Genomic DNA, 20055 nt, shown 5'->3' with positions numbered 1-20055 from the left:
GTACAGTGTATACAGCAGTGTAAAGTGTACAGTGTATACAACAGTGTATAGTGTACAGTGTACAGTGTATACAACAGTGTATAGTGTACAGTGTATATAGCAGTGTACAGTGTACAGTGTATACAGCAGTGTATAGTGTACAGTGTACAGTGTATACAACAGTGTATAGTGTACAGTGTATACAACAGTGTACAGTGTATACAGCAGTGTATAGTGTACAGTGTATACAGCAGTGTATAGTGTACAGTGTATACAGCTGTGTATAGTGTACAGTGTATACAGCAGTGTATAGTGTACAGTGTATACAACAGTGTATAGTGTACAGTGTATACAGCAGTGTAAAGTGTACAGTGTATACAGCAGTGTATAGTGTACAGTGTACAGTGTATACAGCAGTGTATAGTGTACAGTGTATACAGCAGTGTATAGTGTACAGTGTATACAGCAGTGTATAGTGTACAGTGTATACAGCAGTGTATAGTGTACAGTGTATACAGCTGTGTATAGTGTACAGTGTACACAGCAGTGTAATGTAATGAGCACATTGATAGTTTCACACTCACGTGATGCCGTGTGATTGTTGCTCATTGGTTCTCTCCTCATCAGAGTTCTCTTCTCCTCCCACCTCCTCCATCAGCGGGGTCATCATCTCCATATCTGCATAAGGTCAAGGTCAACAAGATAAGCAGTGTGTGGTTACACCCATGTACTCTACAGAAACACATAAAACATTGCTCTAACTAACGTCTCACTACTTTCGTCTTCCGAGTCCATAATGCTGCCGAACCCAAAACAGTCTCTGTGTCATTTACGCACTGCTTATGTCGTCTAAATGAAGGCAAAACAAAGCCGCACTGTCGAGTCAGCGTCGTCCACACTGACAACAGGTAAAGAGAGTACACTACAGGGACAGTACACTACACACAGTGCCCGTGTTTAGACTACACACACCTGACATGTTGAAGTGTGCCTCACTGAATGTCCCTAATACACATCCACTACATAGTGTGCACTTTCACGTTCAGCCAGCACACTACTACTTTAAATAAAGCCCAATGTGTTGTAATAGTATAATAGGGCGCTTGACAGAGTGATGAGGAGAAAGCACTACTGTTGCATTACTGTAAATAAACCATGGTGTATTTTGCAATAAATTCTATATGCCCTTTTAAGTGCCCTACATTAAGGGCCTTTCCACTATAGACTTTTTACTGTAACTAATAAATATAAATTAATAAATGAAAAAATGAAATAAATAAACATACATATGAAATAAATAAATAATAATAAAGAAACGTGAAATAAATATAAAATTAATTAATTAGTATAAACAAATAAATAAACAAACAAATAGTGTTAAATAAATAAATAAATAAAACATATAAAATAAATAAAGAAATAAAAATAAAGAAACATTAAATAAACATAAAATAAATAAATGAATGAATATAAAAAATTTTAAATAAACAAACAGAGTATTAAATAAATAAATAGATAGATAGACAGATAGATAGACAGATAGATAGATAGATAGATAGATAGATAAATAAATAAATAAAAGAGCACAAAAGCACCCTAGATAGTGCACACTACAGAAAGTGATAAATATTTACCTTGTTGTTGCTCCATTTTCATTCGTCAACAGTGGCAGTGGGCGTGGCTTCAGCAGGTCTCGCGCTGTGATGCGTTGGCATGTAGAGTGTAAAACGTGTATTTAAACATTAAACACGTACACACACGTACACACACGTGTCATAAGAGACCCACAAGACGGTGAGCAAGAAATCCAGCGCATTTAAAACAGACCCTGGATCAGATGTCACGACTTACCGCGAGCTCGCGCTGACGTGGACGCTGCATCGTCGCCCGGGCGTGGTGCGGAATGTGCGCGTGCCACGTCCGTGTCATCCCTGATTCTGTAGAGGTTCACTTTTAATCCACGGTGCGCTCGTGAGCCGTTTCGCCTCGCGCACACCGTCGCCGACGGAATCTGCTGAAAACGTCACCGGCGCGTTCTCTTAAAGGAGCCGCCACGTTTACACGTCATCAACTGCTTGTGCGTGTAAATTGCACGTGCAATGTAACACGTCTGTTACACGCAAAAACACGTTTCAGCGTCTGCTGCATGAACCATTTGTACCATTTGACAGTAAAATTATGGGGAAATTAAATGATGAAAAATACAAAAAAGAAATGTATCGTGTCATGTGTAAACTTTCTACGTTGCTAACAAAGTTTGTGAGTGAAGAAACAAAAGGAAATCAGTGATGAAGGTCATTAAGATCAGCCCCAAAAAGACTTTAGAGTTATTTATGTAGATCTTTTCAGTAGTAAGATGTTAATAGCAGACAGATTAAAGGTGAGGTCTCCGTTGTTTGAAAGCCAATGTTGACATTTGAAATCACTAAAACAAACACGCCCCTAACCCAAACGGGTCCCGCCCCTGTATCGATAGCTCCGCCCACACATACATACGTAACCCAGTCAACTAATGGAAAGAAATGTGTCTTTATCATCGCTGAAGGGAAGAACAATACGATTGTAGATAAACAAACAAGGAAAAATGCCACACAAGCATAATCATGTAAAGGACAAAGGCATATATTAGTTCTGTGTAACAAAGCAAAACCAACGTTACTCACCTATCGAGAAGGAAAAAGCGCCTCGGCGTCTTAAGTAAAGTCGGCCACATATTCACAGGTCGGAGTTTCCAGAGTCAATAACTCCTGAGCTAAACGCTGTTACTACACAAATAACACCTCTTTTCTCTTTTCTCTAGTAATGTAGAGAGGCAGCTACAACCGCGTTTTGTGTAGTAACAGCGTTTAGCTCAGGAGTTATTGACTCGGGAAACTCCGACCTGTGAATATGTGGCCGACTTTACTTAAGACGCCGAGGCGCTTTTTTCCTTCTCGATAGGTGAGTAACGTTGGTTTTGCTTTGTTACACAGAACTAATATATGCCTTTGTCCTTTACATCATTATGCTTGTGTGGCATTTTTGCTTGTTTGTTTATCTACAATAAACAAGAAAGCTGATCCTATATTAACACGTCCTACTTTTTGTCCTTATCGTAAGCCTTTCTTCACTTTCTTTCTTTGTTTTTATCCTCCATGTCAATGTTAAAACCACTTTCTGCTAATGTCACACATGCGCACTGAACACTCTCTCCGCCCATACTGACAAGCCCTGCCTCTTTCTGCTCATTGGCTACATGTTTGTTTTGCTTGTCGGCCCAAATCGGTTTTCTGAAGCGTTTCTCAAATGACGGAGACCGCACCTTTAAGGACCAATACACTGATGCAGAACAGACAGAAAGAAAGACAATGGAAATGAATTCACACAAAGAATTCAGTCATTTTATTACAGTTTTATAGTTTCCTAAGGCACATTGCTAACTGAAGGCCAGCTGAAGGATCTGTTGCTACTCTGTGTGTGTGTGTGTGTGTGTGTGTGTGTGTGTGTGTGTGTGTGTGTGTGTGTGTGTGTGTGTGTGTAACACATCATTAAGGCACACTGATTTCAGATTTGGTTCATAGGTCCACTTTTGCACAGAAATAATACACAAATGCTACAAACGAACATAACATAATTTGACAACAGACGTTTTAACGAGTTATGTTAATGAGTTAACATTAGGACGATGGAATGGGGTCTTTTCTAATACACCAAATTCATTAGGCAGCCAAACATTCAACAGAATATTGTTCTTCAAACATTAATATGACTTCCCCAAAGAATCTAATGTTATCATGTAAAAGCAGCGTTTGTATTAGATTACAAACAAAGGAAAATTTGGGTGTATATACGAATACTGCTACAGAAAGGACGCAGTGAGTTTCCCCTGATGCTCAGAGAGTAGCTCTGATGCTAACATAAACACACTTTACACACAGGCTGTCCCCCAAACGTTGATGATTTAATTTACTCAAAAACACTAAGGTGTGATTTAAGATTTTGGGGTTCCAAAATAAGAACACAGCCCTGTTAAGAAGACAAACCGGACGCTTTTTGGTGAATTAGCATACGAGATTAGCGCTCTAAGCTAAACACATATTAACAGAGTATGTTGAAGATAGTAAAGGTCAATTAATAATACGGAGCGTAATGCTAACTTTGTTGTTGATAGTAAACCTAATTTTGTTCCATGTGATAAAGTTAACGTTTTAGTTAAAAAAAAGTTTTATGCTAGAAAACACTAACGGTTGCACGAAATAGATTTTGGGACGCAGGCATAAATTAGGAGTGTGTTAAATTAGGGAAATAACTTATAGGTTGTAGCTTGCTATATGAATTAAAAAGAACCTTTTAACATACATCAGAACTGTAAATGCTGTTGATGGTTTTTCCTTAAGTTGACTATGAATAATACTCTGTGTGTGTGTGTGAGTGTGTGTGTGTGTGTGTGTGTGTGTGTGTGTGTGTGTGTGTGTGTGAGTGAGTGTGTATGTGTGTGTGTGTGTGTGTATGCATGATTGGGTTCAGTCCTGATGTTGAACCTTCATCACAGGTCCTGATTCAATTCCTGAATCTCTGTTGCTTTGGCATAAAACTGAGATGCTTGTAAACACAGTACAGAGCCAACATGGCCACCACCAGGCATTGGGTTCACGCTCCGAGAAACTCCTGTATCACTTAGCTGTGTGGGGACTGGTGTAAAATGGTCCTGCTTGATTTGACTCGGTTGATATGAACATCCATGGGTTAAGAGGGAAGAAAAGGAGCAGGGGTCGTGTTCCAGGGCTGTTTCGTGTGCCCTCGTCGTCGCCACCTGCCCCTGCACCACTAAACACGGAGTGAGCAGCGAGAGCAGAAAGCTATTCCCATAGAGAATTAAATGCTATTAAGTGTTCAAGTCCTCTGTGTTCAAGTCCTGCTTTTAAATGTACCCTTGTATTGTTTCTACTGTATATACCGCATTGCTAATTAGCATGTATGCTAGCTAACATAGCATGAACAACATGTTAGCTTTAACATTAAGTATTACGCTAAAGAAGGGACACGGAGCATTGTAGGGACTGATCAGCCATACTGGCTTGCTCTTTAGCTGGCATGTGTGCTACATAGGGTGTAGGCATCATAATATCATACCCTGTCTAGAATAGGATGTAGGATACTTGGCACCTGTTTCCTTGGGAATTGACATTGCACTGCACCCTGTGGTGCATTATGGGACCAATGTGCCATATTACCCACATTTCAACTGGGTAACCAGTAACTAGTTAGTTTGATAATGCAGACTGAAAAGTGGACGAGGGAAAGTTAAAAGCAGGACAGTGACGCCCCGGATATAAATAGCTAGGTATAGAAAAAGAGCGGGAAAAAGGAAGGGATGGCTACTGGACGGCTCCGGGACGGGTGGCGACGTAGATGAAAAGGACAATGAGGAGGATGAGGACGGCGAGCGTGGGCAGGACAACGGTGGCCACCTGCTCACGTGCCTCCTGCATCGCCTGCTTTCGTTCCTTCTTGTCCTTCCATGACTCTTTTTTCGGCTTGCCCTTCAGCTGGCGCATGGCATCTGCAAGTCCTCACACACACACACACACACACACACACACACAGACACACGTGTGCAGAGTCGTTTACAGGAGCAGGTAAATTTCACACTCCGGGTCGTTTGCCTGTAGGAAGCACATGGACAATAAAAAAACAACAATGACAAGGAGTTATGAATAAAGTTTGTATAGAACTAGAACTAGCACATAGCACACGTACTGTATGCAGACACAACAGGAGGATTTAAGAGATTTAATGTTTTCACCTTGAATTTACATCCCTTCTAGAAATTTCCTGTAGTCATGGAAACTGTGCCTTGATCGGCAATGGGAAGACACACACACACACACACACACTCACACTCACACACACACTCTCACACACACTCTCACACACACTCTCACACACACTCTCACACACACTCTCACACACACTCTCACACACACCCCCACACACCCCCACACACACCCCCACACACTCACACACACACTCTCTAACACACCCACACACACACACACACTCTCACACACACCCACACACACACACTCTCTCTCTCTCACACACATTCTCTCTCACACACACACACACACACTCTCTCTCACACACACACACACACACACACACACACACACTCTCTCTCACACACACACACTCTCTCGCTCACACACACACACTCTCTCTCTCACACACACACACACACACACACACACACACACACACACACACACACAGCAGTCTAAACATATTTCCACACCACCAATCCTTGGACACAGGAACTGGGTGGGATGCAGGAAGTGGGTGTAAAATGCTAAATCCTGAGAATGCACGTGTACAATAGATTAAACGTTTTTTTCATACCCTTTTTAAGTGCGCATGTATACAGCGTATACTCCTAGATCCGTTTCTATAGTAACAGCTCGGTCACAGAGGCCGGTTTGCGGCCACTCCACATAACCTCCACCTAGTAACAAACAGATTACAAAAACATTAGTTTAGTTATTAACAAATATAAACGTGTAACGGTTGACGTTTGTTAGACGTTTCTGGAAGGAGTCTCCAGTGTCAGTAAGTTTTTGTGTTTGTGTGTGTTTTATTTATTTTTTTATCTTATAATAAGATATTATTAAGAGAGAGAGGGGGGGGGACCTAAGTGGTGCATGTGACACTGTTTAACACCAATAAATTCCCTGCTTGAGAAAAAGAATCAATTTATAACTAAAATGTAGTAACAAGAGCTTTGGCTTTATCACATCAGCCCAGGGCTCTGGTTTAGTGGTTTAGTGTTTTATTCCTTACTTGCTATATTCCATATACAGTGAAACTATTAATAAAAGCATCCCAAACATGCATGTAGTGATGAAATGCGTTGCGCATGCGCACTTTGCTCTCAGCGTGTGGGAGGGACAATAAACACGACAGTTCAGTAAAGTTGAATTTAACACGACTTTACAATCGCGACACTTCCGTAACAACATGAGCACTTTGTAGTCAGACGGTTAACAGTACAAACCAAATCCGAGCACAAAACATAAACCCGGTTTGTTCTGTAGACGTTAATTACCGTGTCCGTGATGAGCACGTGCTCCCTACATAAGGTCACTAAGTAGTGTGCAGACGTTACAGCACCGTTATGGAGCCGCACCGAGTACCTGCGGTAAACTCCACACTCCGGGTTAATGCACGAGGACTGACCGACAACTTCCAGCGTGCACGCGCGCACTCTCGCTTCTTTTGCTTACCTCGTGAGTCTGTAACAGTCGCCGGATATTTAACGCCAGTCAGCAGACGGTGTGTGTGTGTGTGTGTGTGTGTGTGTGGGCCGTCCGGTTGTTTTTAACTTCTTCAAGTGTCGGTTTGTGCTCGAGCGTTTGTTTCTGCGGAGCTCGTGCGCCGCTCTCAACGGGATTACGTGGCAGCAGACGTGCGGTTTCGTCTCGAGCGCCGCGGAGAGGAGGAGCGAGGAAGAGGCGGGGGGCCGGGAATCAGAACGCGCGAGCGCGCAATCCCTTAACTAATAATAATAATAATAATAATAATAATAATAATAATAATAATAATAATAATAAATGTTTTAATAATATAAATACTACTACTAATAATAATAATAACAAATCTTGTAATAATGTAAGAATAAGTAACAACAACAATAATAACAACAACAATAATAATGTTGTAATAATATAAATAGTATTACTACTACTACTAATAATAATAATAAATGTAATAATATATGAATAAGTAACATTAATAATAAAAACCAGAAATATATAAAACGGGGTATTAAAAACACAAATTTTCTTCAGCATCAGGTATGACAAGTTTATCTTAATGCACGTTCCCGTTTCTATAGTAACCACTGGGATGTCAGGCGCTGCTCATAATCATGCCGAGATCTTCGGCGTCGCTTTGGTAGTAGTCATCCATCTCTGTGTCATGTCACGACTCCTTGTCGGAGCTTAGTTTCCTATAACAGCACATCCTTAAGTGTTTTATTCCTCTGCCAGACTTTCCCAAACAAATCAGCTCAATGTACAGCAGTGATGAGTCCTGTATCAACAGTTTATAAAGGATTTAGGCAAGTTCTCTATTTAAAGATAACACGGAAATAGAAATAGTAGGAACAGTTACATCGCAGACAAGTGGATGACTAGCAGCTGCAGAGTTCTAACTGAATCAGTGTGAAGCAAAACGAGTTCAGTTTGACTGGAAAGTTATACGTTAGGGTCACGGGGAGTTATACGTTAGGGTCACGGGGAGCCTGTGCCTATCTCAGGCGTCATCGGGCATCGAGGCAGGATACACCCTGGACGGAGTGCCAACCCATCACAGGGCACACACACACACACTCTTTCACTCACACACACACACTACGGACAATTTTCCAGGGATAGTTACACGTTATAATGTGAATAAAAACATTCAATGATTTAATTTACTACAAAAGTGTCATATAGTTTGATTTCAATAAATATAAGATCCTGAGGTGTCGTGTGTTCCTGTGCTGAGACACATTTTATGGTGTGTGTGTGTGTGTGTGTGTGTGTGTGTGTGTGTGTGTTATGTCAGCAAATGTGTTCTTGCTGCAGCTTTGTAGCCAGTAGCCGTGCGGTCCAGCTCTTTCTTCATCTCCCAGCGCTGTAGTGTAGTAGCCCAGCGTTCCAGCTCTGGCTCGGCCACACACACCACCTGAACACACACACACACACACACTATCACCATATCACTTTCAGAGGGAACTGCATCCTTACACACATTCGAGATCAGAGTTTCATTACCTCACTTGTACCCTGTGCAGGTGAAGCCTCATTCCCTTCACAGTTCCCAAAGTGCAGAGTTTCCTCTTGTAGTGGCGCCCGGCTGTGTCCCAATCCACTTTCCAAGCTGCTGAATTTGGATCTGAACCAGCTGTGAGCCTCCTGCAAGTTCTCAGAGATCTGCAAGCAAACGGCAACTTGTTTTAGGACTTTTGAGTAAATGATTATGTCTTATCAGTTTAGAGTTTTCTGCAAAACATCATCGGTTTCTGCTGTGAAGGTGTTGATTCGTTTCTTACAACAGCGGCTCTGACAGTTTAGCGTTCAGTTCTCAGGGTTATACATACAGTACGATATCCTTACTATAGTAACAATCATTCCCATGGACACTCACATATTTTAATCTAAAGCCAATAATGTTATGGAACTCGTTAATATGGTAAAGACTTCGATATTTTAGTATAATTCGAGACTAGCTTACTAACTAGTTAATTAACTAGTACTTCATATCTTACTTATTACAGCTAAACCTGAGTCCAGATCAGATGGATAATCAGCTCACTCCACCCTCTTCCATATACATGAGCTCTCAGTCACCCATTGGCTAGTGTCGCTGTGATTGACGGGCAAGATCGATCATGCCCCTCCCACTGAGACCGCATGGTTTCCGTACCTGCTGGGACTCAAGGCTGACCTGCTTCATCTTTTGTTCAGCTTCATCTCTGTCCTCTTTCAGCTTCACTACACAATCCTCCAACATCTACACACACACACACACACACACACACACACACACAGAACTAATCACTCATGATTGACAGACAATCCATCAGAGACAGAATTCATTTTGGTAGAAAGCAAACATTATAATCCACAGCACGTCGATTCACCACAAACTACACAACAAAATTTGGGACACAGAAGCCAGACAGACTAACAACACACCTCGCATTTCTCCTGCAGTGTGTGTGTGAGGTGTCGCTCTGCCTGCACCTCCTCCTGCTGGCTGGAGGAGAGATCGAAGAGTTCGGCCTGCAGAGATGCAACGTCAATACGCAGCTGCTCCAGGGATGGAGACTGACAATACACAGACACACACACACACTTTTGCAATTGCTGAATTTGGACACTTAGCTAAGAAATAACAAGTGTGTGTGTGCGTGTGTGTGTGTGTGTGTGTGTGTCACCCTCTCCCAAGCTGAGTTGTCCAGTTCATTCTTGTTTCTCTGCTTCAGCTGATCCGTCTGTGCTTTAATTCGAGTGTTCTGATCAGACACGAGGTTCTCCAGCTCACGCACTTTATCCCGAAGTTCCCGATTGGTTTGCGAGAGGTCACATGACCTAGACGACGTTTCGTCGAGAGCTTTCATCAGCTAGTGGAAAGAGAAAGGGATATATATATATATATATATATATATATATATAGAGAGAGAGAGAGAGAGAGAGAGAAGGGAAGTGAGGAGAAGAGGAAAAGGGATAAGTGAGAGAGATGTTTGTATTAGGTACCTCACACACCTGCCTCTGAGATGAGTTCCTCCCATGATGCTTTGCTCTCCGGAGTTCATTGACTTGCTTGGTCAATTGATTAATCTCTTGTTTTGCCCTGTGAAGTTCCACCTCTCTGGTAATGTAAGCAACCACACACACACACACACACACACACACACACACACACACACACACACACACACACAAGCACACACACACAGAGAAAACACAGTTTTTGCACCTTACATAAACAAGAGGACAAACAGCAGACTAATCATTGATGTTAAGAGCACACACACACACACACACACACACACACACACATGCACACACACCTTTGACTGCCAAGTGTGTTCATCACGTCCAGTATCTCTCCCAGTTCAGTTTGCAGAGTCTCAGTGTTCCTCTGTGGAATAGATACACACACAACACAGCTGAATTCTCTCTCTCTCTCTCTCTCTCTCTCTCTCTCTCTCTCTCTCTCTCTCTCTTCATCAGTAGTCTCTCTTACAGTGTGTATGTTGTGTTGCTGATCTTTCAGCCTCAGGTTTTCTCGCTGAACATATTCTGTCTCGGAAACCAGCACATACATCTGGCATTCCTTCACCTTTAACGCCTCCTGCAGCTGAGACAGACAGATACATAAGGAAAATGTAATGTTGTCTATCTCTGTGTGTGTGTGTGTGTGTGTGTGTGTGTGTGTGTGTGTGTGTGTGTGTGTGTACCTGTTTGAGTTGCTCCTGCAGACTTTTGTTGTTTGTCCTCACATACTCTAGCTCTGCACACACCTACAACAGTGCAATAGCATAGGTCTGTCATTTTCTCTGGGTGTGTGTGTGTGTGTGTGTGTGTGTGTGTGTGTGTGTGTGTGTGTGTGTGTGTGTGTGTGTGTGTTTTCACTCAGTAAAGAATATAACATCATTTACCTCCTCCCTTTCCTTCTGCATGGTCTCTCCCTCTTTCATTACGTTGCTCAGCTCCTCCCTCAAACGCTTGATGGTTCGTTCCAGCAGCTCCTGATGATTGACAGCTGCGTCTAAGGCCCCAGCTGAGCTCTGCTGTAGTTTGATATGATCGGCCTTCAGTGTTTCACTGTTAGGGGGTTAATAAAGCACCTGTTTGGGATAAGTGATCTACAACAGTGGTCCCCAACCCCCGGGCCGCGGACCGGTACCGGTCCGTGGACCAAATGGTACCGGGCCGCCCAAGGAACATTAAACTATTTCCATGTTATTTACTGTGGTGTATTTCTCTCAGGTTTGTGGGACTTTCCATGGACGAGAGGTTAATAACCGGGAGCTGAGAGACGTCATCTAAAGCCGCACCGATACCGCGCATGCGCAAAATATCATGATATCGGGCCGGGTTTAGGTGACGTCTGGAGCTGAGCGGCTGCGAGCGGCAGTGGTGTTGTAGCTTTGGTGGAGAGAGAAGGTGTGTATCGCTCTTCTCTCTGTTCACCGGTACTTTGTCATGTTTAACAGTGCTTGGTGTACGTGTATATTGTGTTTGCTCAAATTTAACCCACAAATTAGCAAAAATGAGCACGAAACAGACGTCGTTAGAAAGTTAGAAACTCTGTCGGTGTTCTGGATTAAAGTCATGGCGGAATACCCTGAGATTGTCACCACAGCACTTACATCCCTATCGCCATTTCCAACATGCTATCTGTGTGAAGCGGGGTTTTTTTCTGCAGTGATGGCAACCGAAACAAAACAACGGAATAAACTGGACATAAGCGACACACTTCGGGTGTCATTGTCTCCTATTACCCCAGATGGAACCGTCTCGTTGTAAAGAAACAAGCTCAGGATTCTCATTGATTTAGCGTTGTAGTGAGTTAAAAAGACATGTTTAAATAAAATAAAATTAAAATTATTTATTTTAATTTAATTGTTTAGCCGGCACTCCCTCCACCCCCAGCCCCAGCGGGCCGAGGTAAAATTATCAAACATTGACCGGTCCATGGCGAAAAAAGGTTGGGGACCGCTGATCTACATGATTGGCTGCTGAGAATTAACTAAGAATCTTATTGATCAGAAGCAAAAGGAACCTGATTAGCAGCTATTGGAAAACGCATGGGATGAAAAATCACCTGATTGGTTGCTAGGGAAATGGAACACACCTGATTGGCTACTAAAGTAAAATGTAGCACCTTATTGGCTACTAGGAAACGAGAACACGGCTGATTACCCACTATAGGGAAAGGCACCTTTTCACCTGATTGGTAGAAGAAAGGAAGCCGTGTGATTGGCAGCTAGCGAAAAAGAAAGCACTCGGCTGGTTAAAATGGGAAGAAGATGCACCATGTCAGTTAGTATTGTATCTGTGGTACGATCTGGAAACCAGGAAGTTTCAGGCAGACGTGTTTTAGCGAGCCGCAGTACGACTGTCATTATAAATCTTCTTTGAAATGAGGATTCTGAATAAAACCTGAACGTTGGGTATTAGTGAACTCACAATTCTTTGTTTAGCGTGCTTCTATCTGCTAGAGCCTGCTGCACTTCACACTGCATGTTCCTCTTGGCTGTGTCTAACTGCAGGTCCACGTCCTTCAGAAGCTGTGTGGTGCGATCCTGCTCTGTCTGAAACACAAGCGTGTTTATAATTACCCTCTCAAACTGGTTTATAGTTCATTATTAGCCTTATAACCTTACAAGCAGGTGGCAGTTTGCTTAAATAGCAAGTTAGCTTTGAACTGATTGTATGTCCATTTGATTGTCATTGTTGTGACCCGTGTCACTGTGTAACTTCTTGGCCTATCACCCTGTGTCTGGTCACTGAGTCACCCTGTTGTTATAATGCTCCACTGAGTATCACCATGTAGCCTTTTTACATTGTGGCTTTGTTGTTTGTCAACATGTCACACTGTTACAGTGTTATCACCTTCCCTGTTGCTTTGATGTTTGTCAGCATGTCACAATTATATCTGGTCATTTGTCACCATGACACCATGTAACCATGCTGTTTGTCATCATGTCGCCATGTAACCATGTTGTTCTTCATCATGTCACCATGTAACCATGTTGTTCCTCATCATGTCACCATGCTGTTCGTCATCATGTCACCATGTAACCATGCTGTTCGTCATCATGTCACCATGTAACCATGTTGTTCGTCATCATGTCACCATGTAACCATGCTGTTCGTCATCATGTCACCATGTAACCATGCTGTTTGTCATCATGTCACCATGTAACCATGCTGTTCGTCATCATGTCACCATTTAACCATGTTGTTCGTCATCATGTCACCATGTAACCATGTTGTTCGTCATCATGTCACCATGTAACCATGTTGTTCTTCATCATGTCGCCATGTAACCATGTTGTTCGTCATCGTGTCGCCATTTAACCATGTTGTTCGTCATCATGTCGCCATTTAACCATGCTGTTTGTCATCATGTTGCCCGATTACCAGGTGATTTTCACCATATCGACCTGTTACCAGGTCATTTGTCATTATTTCGCCCTGTTACCAAGTCATTTGTCATTATGTCGCCCTGTTACCAAGTCATTTGTCATTATGTCGCCCTGTTACCAAGTCATTTGTCATTATGTCGCCCTGTTACCAAGTCATCTGTCATTTTGTTGACCTGTTACCAAGTCATTTGTCATTATGCCGACCTGTTACCAAGTCATTTGTCATTATGTTGACCTGTTACCAAGTCATTTGTCATTATGTCGCCTTGTTACCAAGTCATTTGTCATTATGTCACCCTGTTACTAAGTCATTTGTCATTATGTCGAACCTGTTACCAAGTCATTTGTCATTATGTCAACCTGTTACCAAGTCATTTGTCATTATGTCGACCTGTTACCAAGTCATTTGTCATTATGTTGACCTGTTACCAAGTCGTTTGTCATTATGTCGCCCTGTTACCAAGTCGTTTGTCATTATGTCGCCCTGTTACCAAGTCATTTGTCATTATGTCGCCCTGTTACCAAGTCATTTTTCATTATGTCGCCCTGTTTCCAAGTCATTTGTCATTATATCGCCCTGTTACCAAGTCATTTGTCATTATGTCGCCCTGTTACTAAGTCATTTGTCATTATGTCGCCCTGTTACCAAGTCCTTTGTCATTATGTCGCCCTGTTACCAAGTCCTTTGTCATTATGTCGACCTGTTACCAAGTCATTTGTCATTATGTCGCCCTGTTACCAAGTCATTTGTCATTATGTCGACCTGTTACCAAGTCATTTGTCATTATGTCGCCCTGTTACCAAGTCATTTGTCATTATGTCGCCCTGTTACCAAGTCCTTTGTCATTATGTCGACCTGTTACCAAGTCATTTGTCATTATGTCGACCTGTTACCAAGTCATTTGTCATTATGTCGCCCTGTTACCAAGTCATTTGTCATTATGTCGACCTGTTACCATGTCTATGTACTATGTCTTTGTCGTGTCAACAATTTCTCCCTTTTACTATGCTGTTTGTTGCCATGTCACTCTGCTACTCTGCCATTTGCAACCCTTTCCACATTGGTCCACTGTCACCATGACACCTGTCACTATTCTGTCACCATCCAGTCAGTGTGCCGCTTTTGCCACCACTTTGTCAATATTGTTTTTGACCTGTCACCTGTCACAATGTCACCTGTTGCCCGTCTCTAAGCTCCATGTCACTGTGTTGTTTTCTGCCCTGCTGCTGCCACTTGTCACTGAGTCTCTTTCGTGTTGCCTTGGAGACCAGGCCGCTGCTGTAATCTCAGCTTGTAAATCACAGGTGAATGGAAAACCGTACCTTTAGACTGGCGTGCAGCTGTGCTTTCTCCTCAGTGAGTGAGCGAAGAGCTGAACTCAGATCAGCGCACTGAGCCTCTAACTGATCGTTCAGTGCCTGAGAAGAAGAGAAACAGGAAGAAAGGACAGGGCGAGGGTTCGATGCATAGATCAATTTGTGTTTATGAGTATAATTTTATTTATAATCTGTCAGGCAAATGTGATACAAGTGTTTGTGTGTGCAAGCGTCTGTGTGTGTGTGTGTGTGTGTGTGTGTGTGTGTGTGTGTGTGTGTGTGTGTGTACGTGCGTACCTGAACTTTATCTGTAGCTGCCCTCAATTCTTCTCTGCCCCTAATGAGTGTACTGTTGTCCTTTTGCTGCTTTTGCAGAGTTTTCTTCACAATCTATACAAACACACACACACACACACACATACACACACACACACACACACACACACACACACACACACACACACACACAGCTTGTATCCATCTCTCGACGGATGCTATATTTCTAAACACACAGCTTGTATTCAATCCATTCCCGCATTCTTACCTTTAACTCAGTGCTCAGATCTGATGTAAGAATGTCCTTCTCCTCTGTCCAGCACACACACACACACACACACACACACACACACACACACACACACACACACACACACACACACACTCATTTCATATACTGAACACTTACAGAAAACTTCATTTCCCATAATCCTTTGCTGCTCACCTAACTGTTGCCTCAGGTGCTGACACTCTTCCTGCAATCTCTCTATAAGCTCCGCCTTCTCTTCTAGCTCCGCCCTCGCCTCCTGTCCGTCAGCATTGAGGGCGTGGCTTTCGGTTTGAAGAAGCTTCACCTGAAGGTGGTCACTGAGGTCAGTTTTAAAAATGAATAGAAAAAGATAATGACAGACCTACAGTCAGCTTTTCCCTGGCCTGTTCTTTCACTCTCTCTACCTCCGCTTCCGTCTCCTTCAGTCTCTGCAGCAGAGCATCATGGGATTGCTCAGCCTCCAGACGGGCCGCTGTCTCCTGCACCAGCTCCTCCTTCATCTGTGGAAAGGTGAGAGGTCAGAGGTTGACGTCCAGGGATTAGCAAGCTGGCTGTAACTTCCAGTATCCTCTGACCTGATAGAGTTTCCGGCTCAGCTGACCTTTCACCTTCCTTAGTTCGTCTGCTGCTACGCCGACGTCCACCTGGATCAGTTGTAGAGATTATTGGTTATAAGGCTCCAGAACAGACACTTTAGAAAAAAAAACCCTACATCATGGTTAGAGAAAAGGAAGAACGCTGAGATGAGCGAACTTAACAGGGGGAGCATTAGGAATTCTCTAGAAAGAAGAATATTATGAATTTGCAAATATTATGAATGAGCAGCAGATACGTTAATCCCTCTCCACTGCTTCTCTCTTTCTACCCATCCCGAGGCATCCAGAAACTGTTCCAGCTCCGATCGTCTTCCGTACGATGAAGATTTTGGACCTCCACTGAGATGAGGCTGACTCAGCGAATCCTGAGGCATCTAGAGATCTACCAGCTCCAGTCAGACTCTGCTATACTAAAAAGATGTGAACCCCATGTGATCTTTTGCATCTATACAACATCTGTTTGACTGTATATTTATAATCACACCCCCAGTGTCACCCAGATGAGGATGAGGATGAGGTTCCCCTTTGAGTCTGGTTCCTCTCAAGGTTCCTTCCTTTACCATCTAAGGGAGTTTTTCCTCCCCAAAGTCATCTGAGTCGCCTCAGACTCGCTCATTGGGGATAAATACAAACACATTGTGAACTAAATCTATCTAATAATAATCTTGAATTTTGCATTCTATTAATCTTTCTATTATTCTTTCTATTAACTTTTTGTTCTATGTTTACGTTCTGTAAAGCTGCTTTGAGACGATGTCACTTGTAAAAAGCGCTATAGGAATAAACTAGAATTGAACTGAATTGAAGAATGAGCACCGTTTAGAGGATCTAAATTCTAGAGGTAATATAATATAGAGGAAACACTGTAAAGGAAGTGTACTCTAATGTTACCCAACATTCAATTGTTTTCTTGAAAGACTTATTACAAGAATTGTGCTGGAGAGGTGATCTAGAAGCAGCAGCTGAATTGGAATGGCTATCATAAGAAAGTGTGTGGTACACATTTCTAGACAGGACTGTTATGTGGTCTAGAAGCAGCAGAGTTTGGTAAAGGTACACCAGAATGACTCCAGAATGGAACTTTGTACATTTCTTATCCAAGACTGGTGATCTAGATGAAGCACGATTTAGGGGATATGTATCAGGAGATGATGTATTTATACAGAAGATCTACTCTAGATGATCTGTGCTATGGATAGTGGAATTGCTCTGGAAGAACACTACAGGAGAAACGTACTGTAGAAGCCTGCTGTATGGAAGTCCTCTGCAAGACGCATCTAGATTGAGTACTGAGAACCTGAAGAACCTATTTATTCTGGAGTTGTTGTACGTATTATATAGAAGATGTAACTCTCTAGAAGGTCAGTTGTGGTCATCTAGGAGATTAGAGGAAATTTACTCGAATATAATGACACTCTATTGTATAGATAAATAATCTAGATTGACTGGATGATCTAGAAGAAGCACACTTGTGAACATGAAACTTGAGGAAAATTCTCTAGAAGATTAAAAAAAAAGAAGAAAAAACTGTAGAAGAGGTTTATTTGGTGATGGAGGGAGACATGAGACAAATTGCTGTATTCTCTAGAAGCCGGGATCCAAACGAGGTGTGCTGCACAGAGCTAAATGTAGAATCACAGCAGATGAGCCTGAGTACCTGACAGCGGTAGGAGACGTGCAGTTGTTCCCGCAGCGTCTGCGTCTCCCTCTGTGCCTCCTCTCGCTCCTGCTGCAGCTGATCCCTCAGACGCCTCACCTCCTTCTGTGAGGAACGCTGCTCCTCCTCACACTGCTCCTGAAGAGCCGTGAGCTGCTCCTGCAGATGAGCTAACACACACACACAATACAACAAATACACAAACAGACATCTGGAACCGTAAATATTCAAAATACAACTGACTTTGGAGCTTCTATCTATCTATCTATCTATCTATCTATCTATCTATCTATCTATCTATCTATCTATCTATCTATCTATCTATCTATCTATCTATCTATCTATCTATCTATCTATCTATCTATCACCAACCCTAGATCGATCGATCTATCTATCTATCTATCTATCTATCTATCTATCTATCTATCTATCTATCTATCTATCTATCTATCTATCTATCTATCTATCACCAACCCTAGATCGATCTATCTATCTATCTATCTATCTATCTATCTATCTATCTATCTATCTATCTATCTACACTCTATCTATCTATCTATCTATCTATCTATCTATCTATCTATCTATCTATCTATCTATCTATCTATCTATCTATCTATCACCAACCATAGATCTATCTATCTATCTATCTATCTATCTATCTATCTATCTATCTATCTATCTATCTATCTATCTATCTATCTATCTATCTATCTATCTATCTATCACCAACCCTAGATCTATCTATCTATCTATCTATCTATCTATCTATCTATCTATCTATCTATCTATCTATCTATCTATCTATCTATCTATCTATCTATCTATCTATCCCTCTGTTTGTTTACCTGTATGGGACGAGGTGAGGTCTCTTGTCGTCTCAATGCGGAATACGCTCAGCTTCAATGCATGTAAGAGACTCTCGAGACGACACACTCTTGACACCAGAGCCTTGGATTGCAAGCTGTCCATGAACTCTGCCCCTGGCTCATTTCCAGAGACACCCAGTCTCTTCGCTAGCTCCACCCCCTGTCCCTCGGCCACACGGAGGCGTCGGTGGAGCAGTGAGAGAGACTCAGACTGAGAAGCTCCTGCACTCAGGGGCTTCATCACAGACCTGGACAAGTCTAAAGGAACATTTTCACCTGATCCTGATTATTCCACAACCCTTTATTTAAACTTAGACACTTTTACATTTAGTGAAGTACATATAAAATCTTTTAAATAAGTGCTGTAAAAAAAAAAAAAAACAGACTTCATCGGAAATGTAAATACTTTGAATTATATCAGGTCTAAATAATTGCCTTTAACAAATGTCTTGAATTAATGGGAACTCGGTTTAGATGACAATAGATGAATATGTTAATGTTCTAATGAGTTCTGAAATACTTTTAAATTCTGAAATTTTCAACAGAGTTAGAGTATGTCTTATAATTTAGTTATTACGAGCTGGATAACACACCAGACTACAGTGCTATGATATAATAATTATAATACTATAATAATAATAATAATAATAATAATAATAATAATAATAATAATAATAATAATAAGAAGAAGAAGAAGAAGAAGAAGAAGAAGAAGAGGAAGAAGAAAAATAGTTAATCGTGATCATTTATAGATATATTCATTTAAAAAGTAATTGCATTATTTTAATAGAATTAATTTATTACAATATAACAAAAACATTTTTTTAGCTCTGAACAAATAAATATTTTTATTTCAAACAAATATTTCTCTTTTTTGCTACTACTACTACTACTACTACTATAATAATAATAATAATAATTATTATTATTATTATTTATTATTACTACTACTACTATTATTATTATTATTATTATTATTATTTACTGCTTTAAAACACTTTTATTAAATAGCACTAAATATTTTACAGGTGATCACATCCCTGCTGTTTTATTTAGCTGTTAATAACTGAATCCACCAGAGATTCGGTATCAATTAAAAAGAACAGATTTTGTATTTACATCAGAACATAAAGAAAAAACAACATTATGATGCTTATCGCGTCTCTGTCCTTTAAATAAAATCTCACGAGTTTGTTTTTTTCTTATTTTATTTTATTTATGATGCTGTGATTGCGCTTCTTACCTTAACGCCCACTTCCTGGTTGCACTAGTTTCTATAGAAACAGCCATCTGTGGGCGTGGCTATAAATGGTGTCACGAATCATTTTCTAGTGCGCACTACGTAACGTCGGAACCGTCATCTTATGCCCTCCGTAGGCCACCTACATAGTGTATCAACAGCTAAT

The 20055-nt window shown here is 41.5% G+C and overlaps 2 protein-coding genes and 1 long non-coding RNA gene across 7 annotated transcripts in view; all 3 read right to left on the bottom strand.

The window, feature by feature from the left end:
• slc36a4 (solute carrier family 36 member 4) overlaps positions 1-2111 on the bottom strand; it is a 15277-nt gene extending 13166 nt beyond the window's left edge. The window contains exons 1-3 of the mRNA XM_047820221.1: positions 1831-2111; positions 1614-1677; positions 564-657 (exon numbers count right to left, since the gene is read on the bottom strand). Coding sequence (XP_047676177.1) covers positions 564-657; positions 1614-1635 — 116 coding nt within the window. The 5' untranslated portion in view covers positions 1636-1677; positions 1831-2111. The remainder of the gene's footprint in view (positions 1-563; positions 658-1613; positions 1678-1830) is intronic.
• A 1226-nt stretch (positions 2112-3337) lies between these two features.
• LOC113637951 lies at positions 3338-7488 on the bottom strand. Its single transcript, XR_003439479.2, has 3 exons — positions 7239-7488; positions 6358-6460; positions 3338-5624 (listed from the first exon to the last, which is right to left on the bottom strand). It is a non-coding gene; the product is annotated as an uncharacterized LOC113637951 (long non-coding RNA).
• Positions 7489-8400: 912 nt separating this feature from the next.
• ccdc150 (coiled-coil domain containing 150) lies at positions 8401-20032 on the bottom strand. 5 transcript variants are annotated; one of them, XM_047820219.1, is made up of 20 exons: positions 19893-20032; positions 18629-18907; positions 17781-17950; positions 16103-16171; positions 15932-16027; positions 15702-15831; positions 15525-15568; positions 15278-15370; positions 14987-15082; positions 12702-12826; positions 11168-11333; positions 10967-11029; positions 10753-10866; positions 10577-10647; positions 10260-10374; positions 9941-10126; positions 9699-9830; positions 9448-9513; positions 8775-8933; positions 8401-8685 (listed from the first exon to the last, which is right to left on the bottom strand). In XM_047820219.1, exons 2-20 carry the CDS (start codon positions 18888-18890, stop codon positions 8557-8559), a joined length of 2286 nt encoding a protein of 761 aa, XP_047676175.1. In that variant the 5' UTR covers positions 18891-18907; positions 19893-20032; the 3' UTR covers positions 8401-8556. The 5 variants fall into 5 exon arrangements, with proteins under 5 accessions (XP_047676175.1, XP_047676171.1, XP_047676174.1 ...); XM_047820215.1 differs by having other exon boundaries at positions 9427-9513; positions 19893-20027; XM_047820218.1 differs by having other exon boundaries at positions 9427-9513; positions 10269-10374; positions 19893-20021.
• Positions 20033-20055: the final 23 nt, after the last annotated feature.

Source organism: Tachysurus fulvidraco, chromosome 11, assembly GCF_022655615.1.
Source record: "Tachysurus fulvidraco isolate hzauxx_2018 chromosome 11, HZAU_PFXX_2.0, whole genome shotgun sequence".
NCBI classification, from domain to species: domain Eukaryota; kingdom Metazoa; phylum Chordata; class Actinopteri; order Siluriformes; family Bagridae; genus Tachysurus; species Tachysurus fulvidraco.
This window is presented reverse-complemented; position numbering and strand designations above follow the sequence as displayed.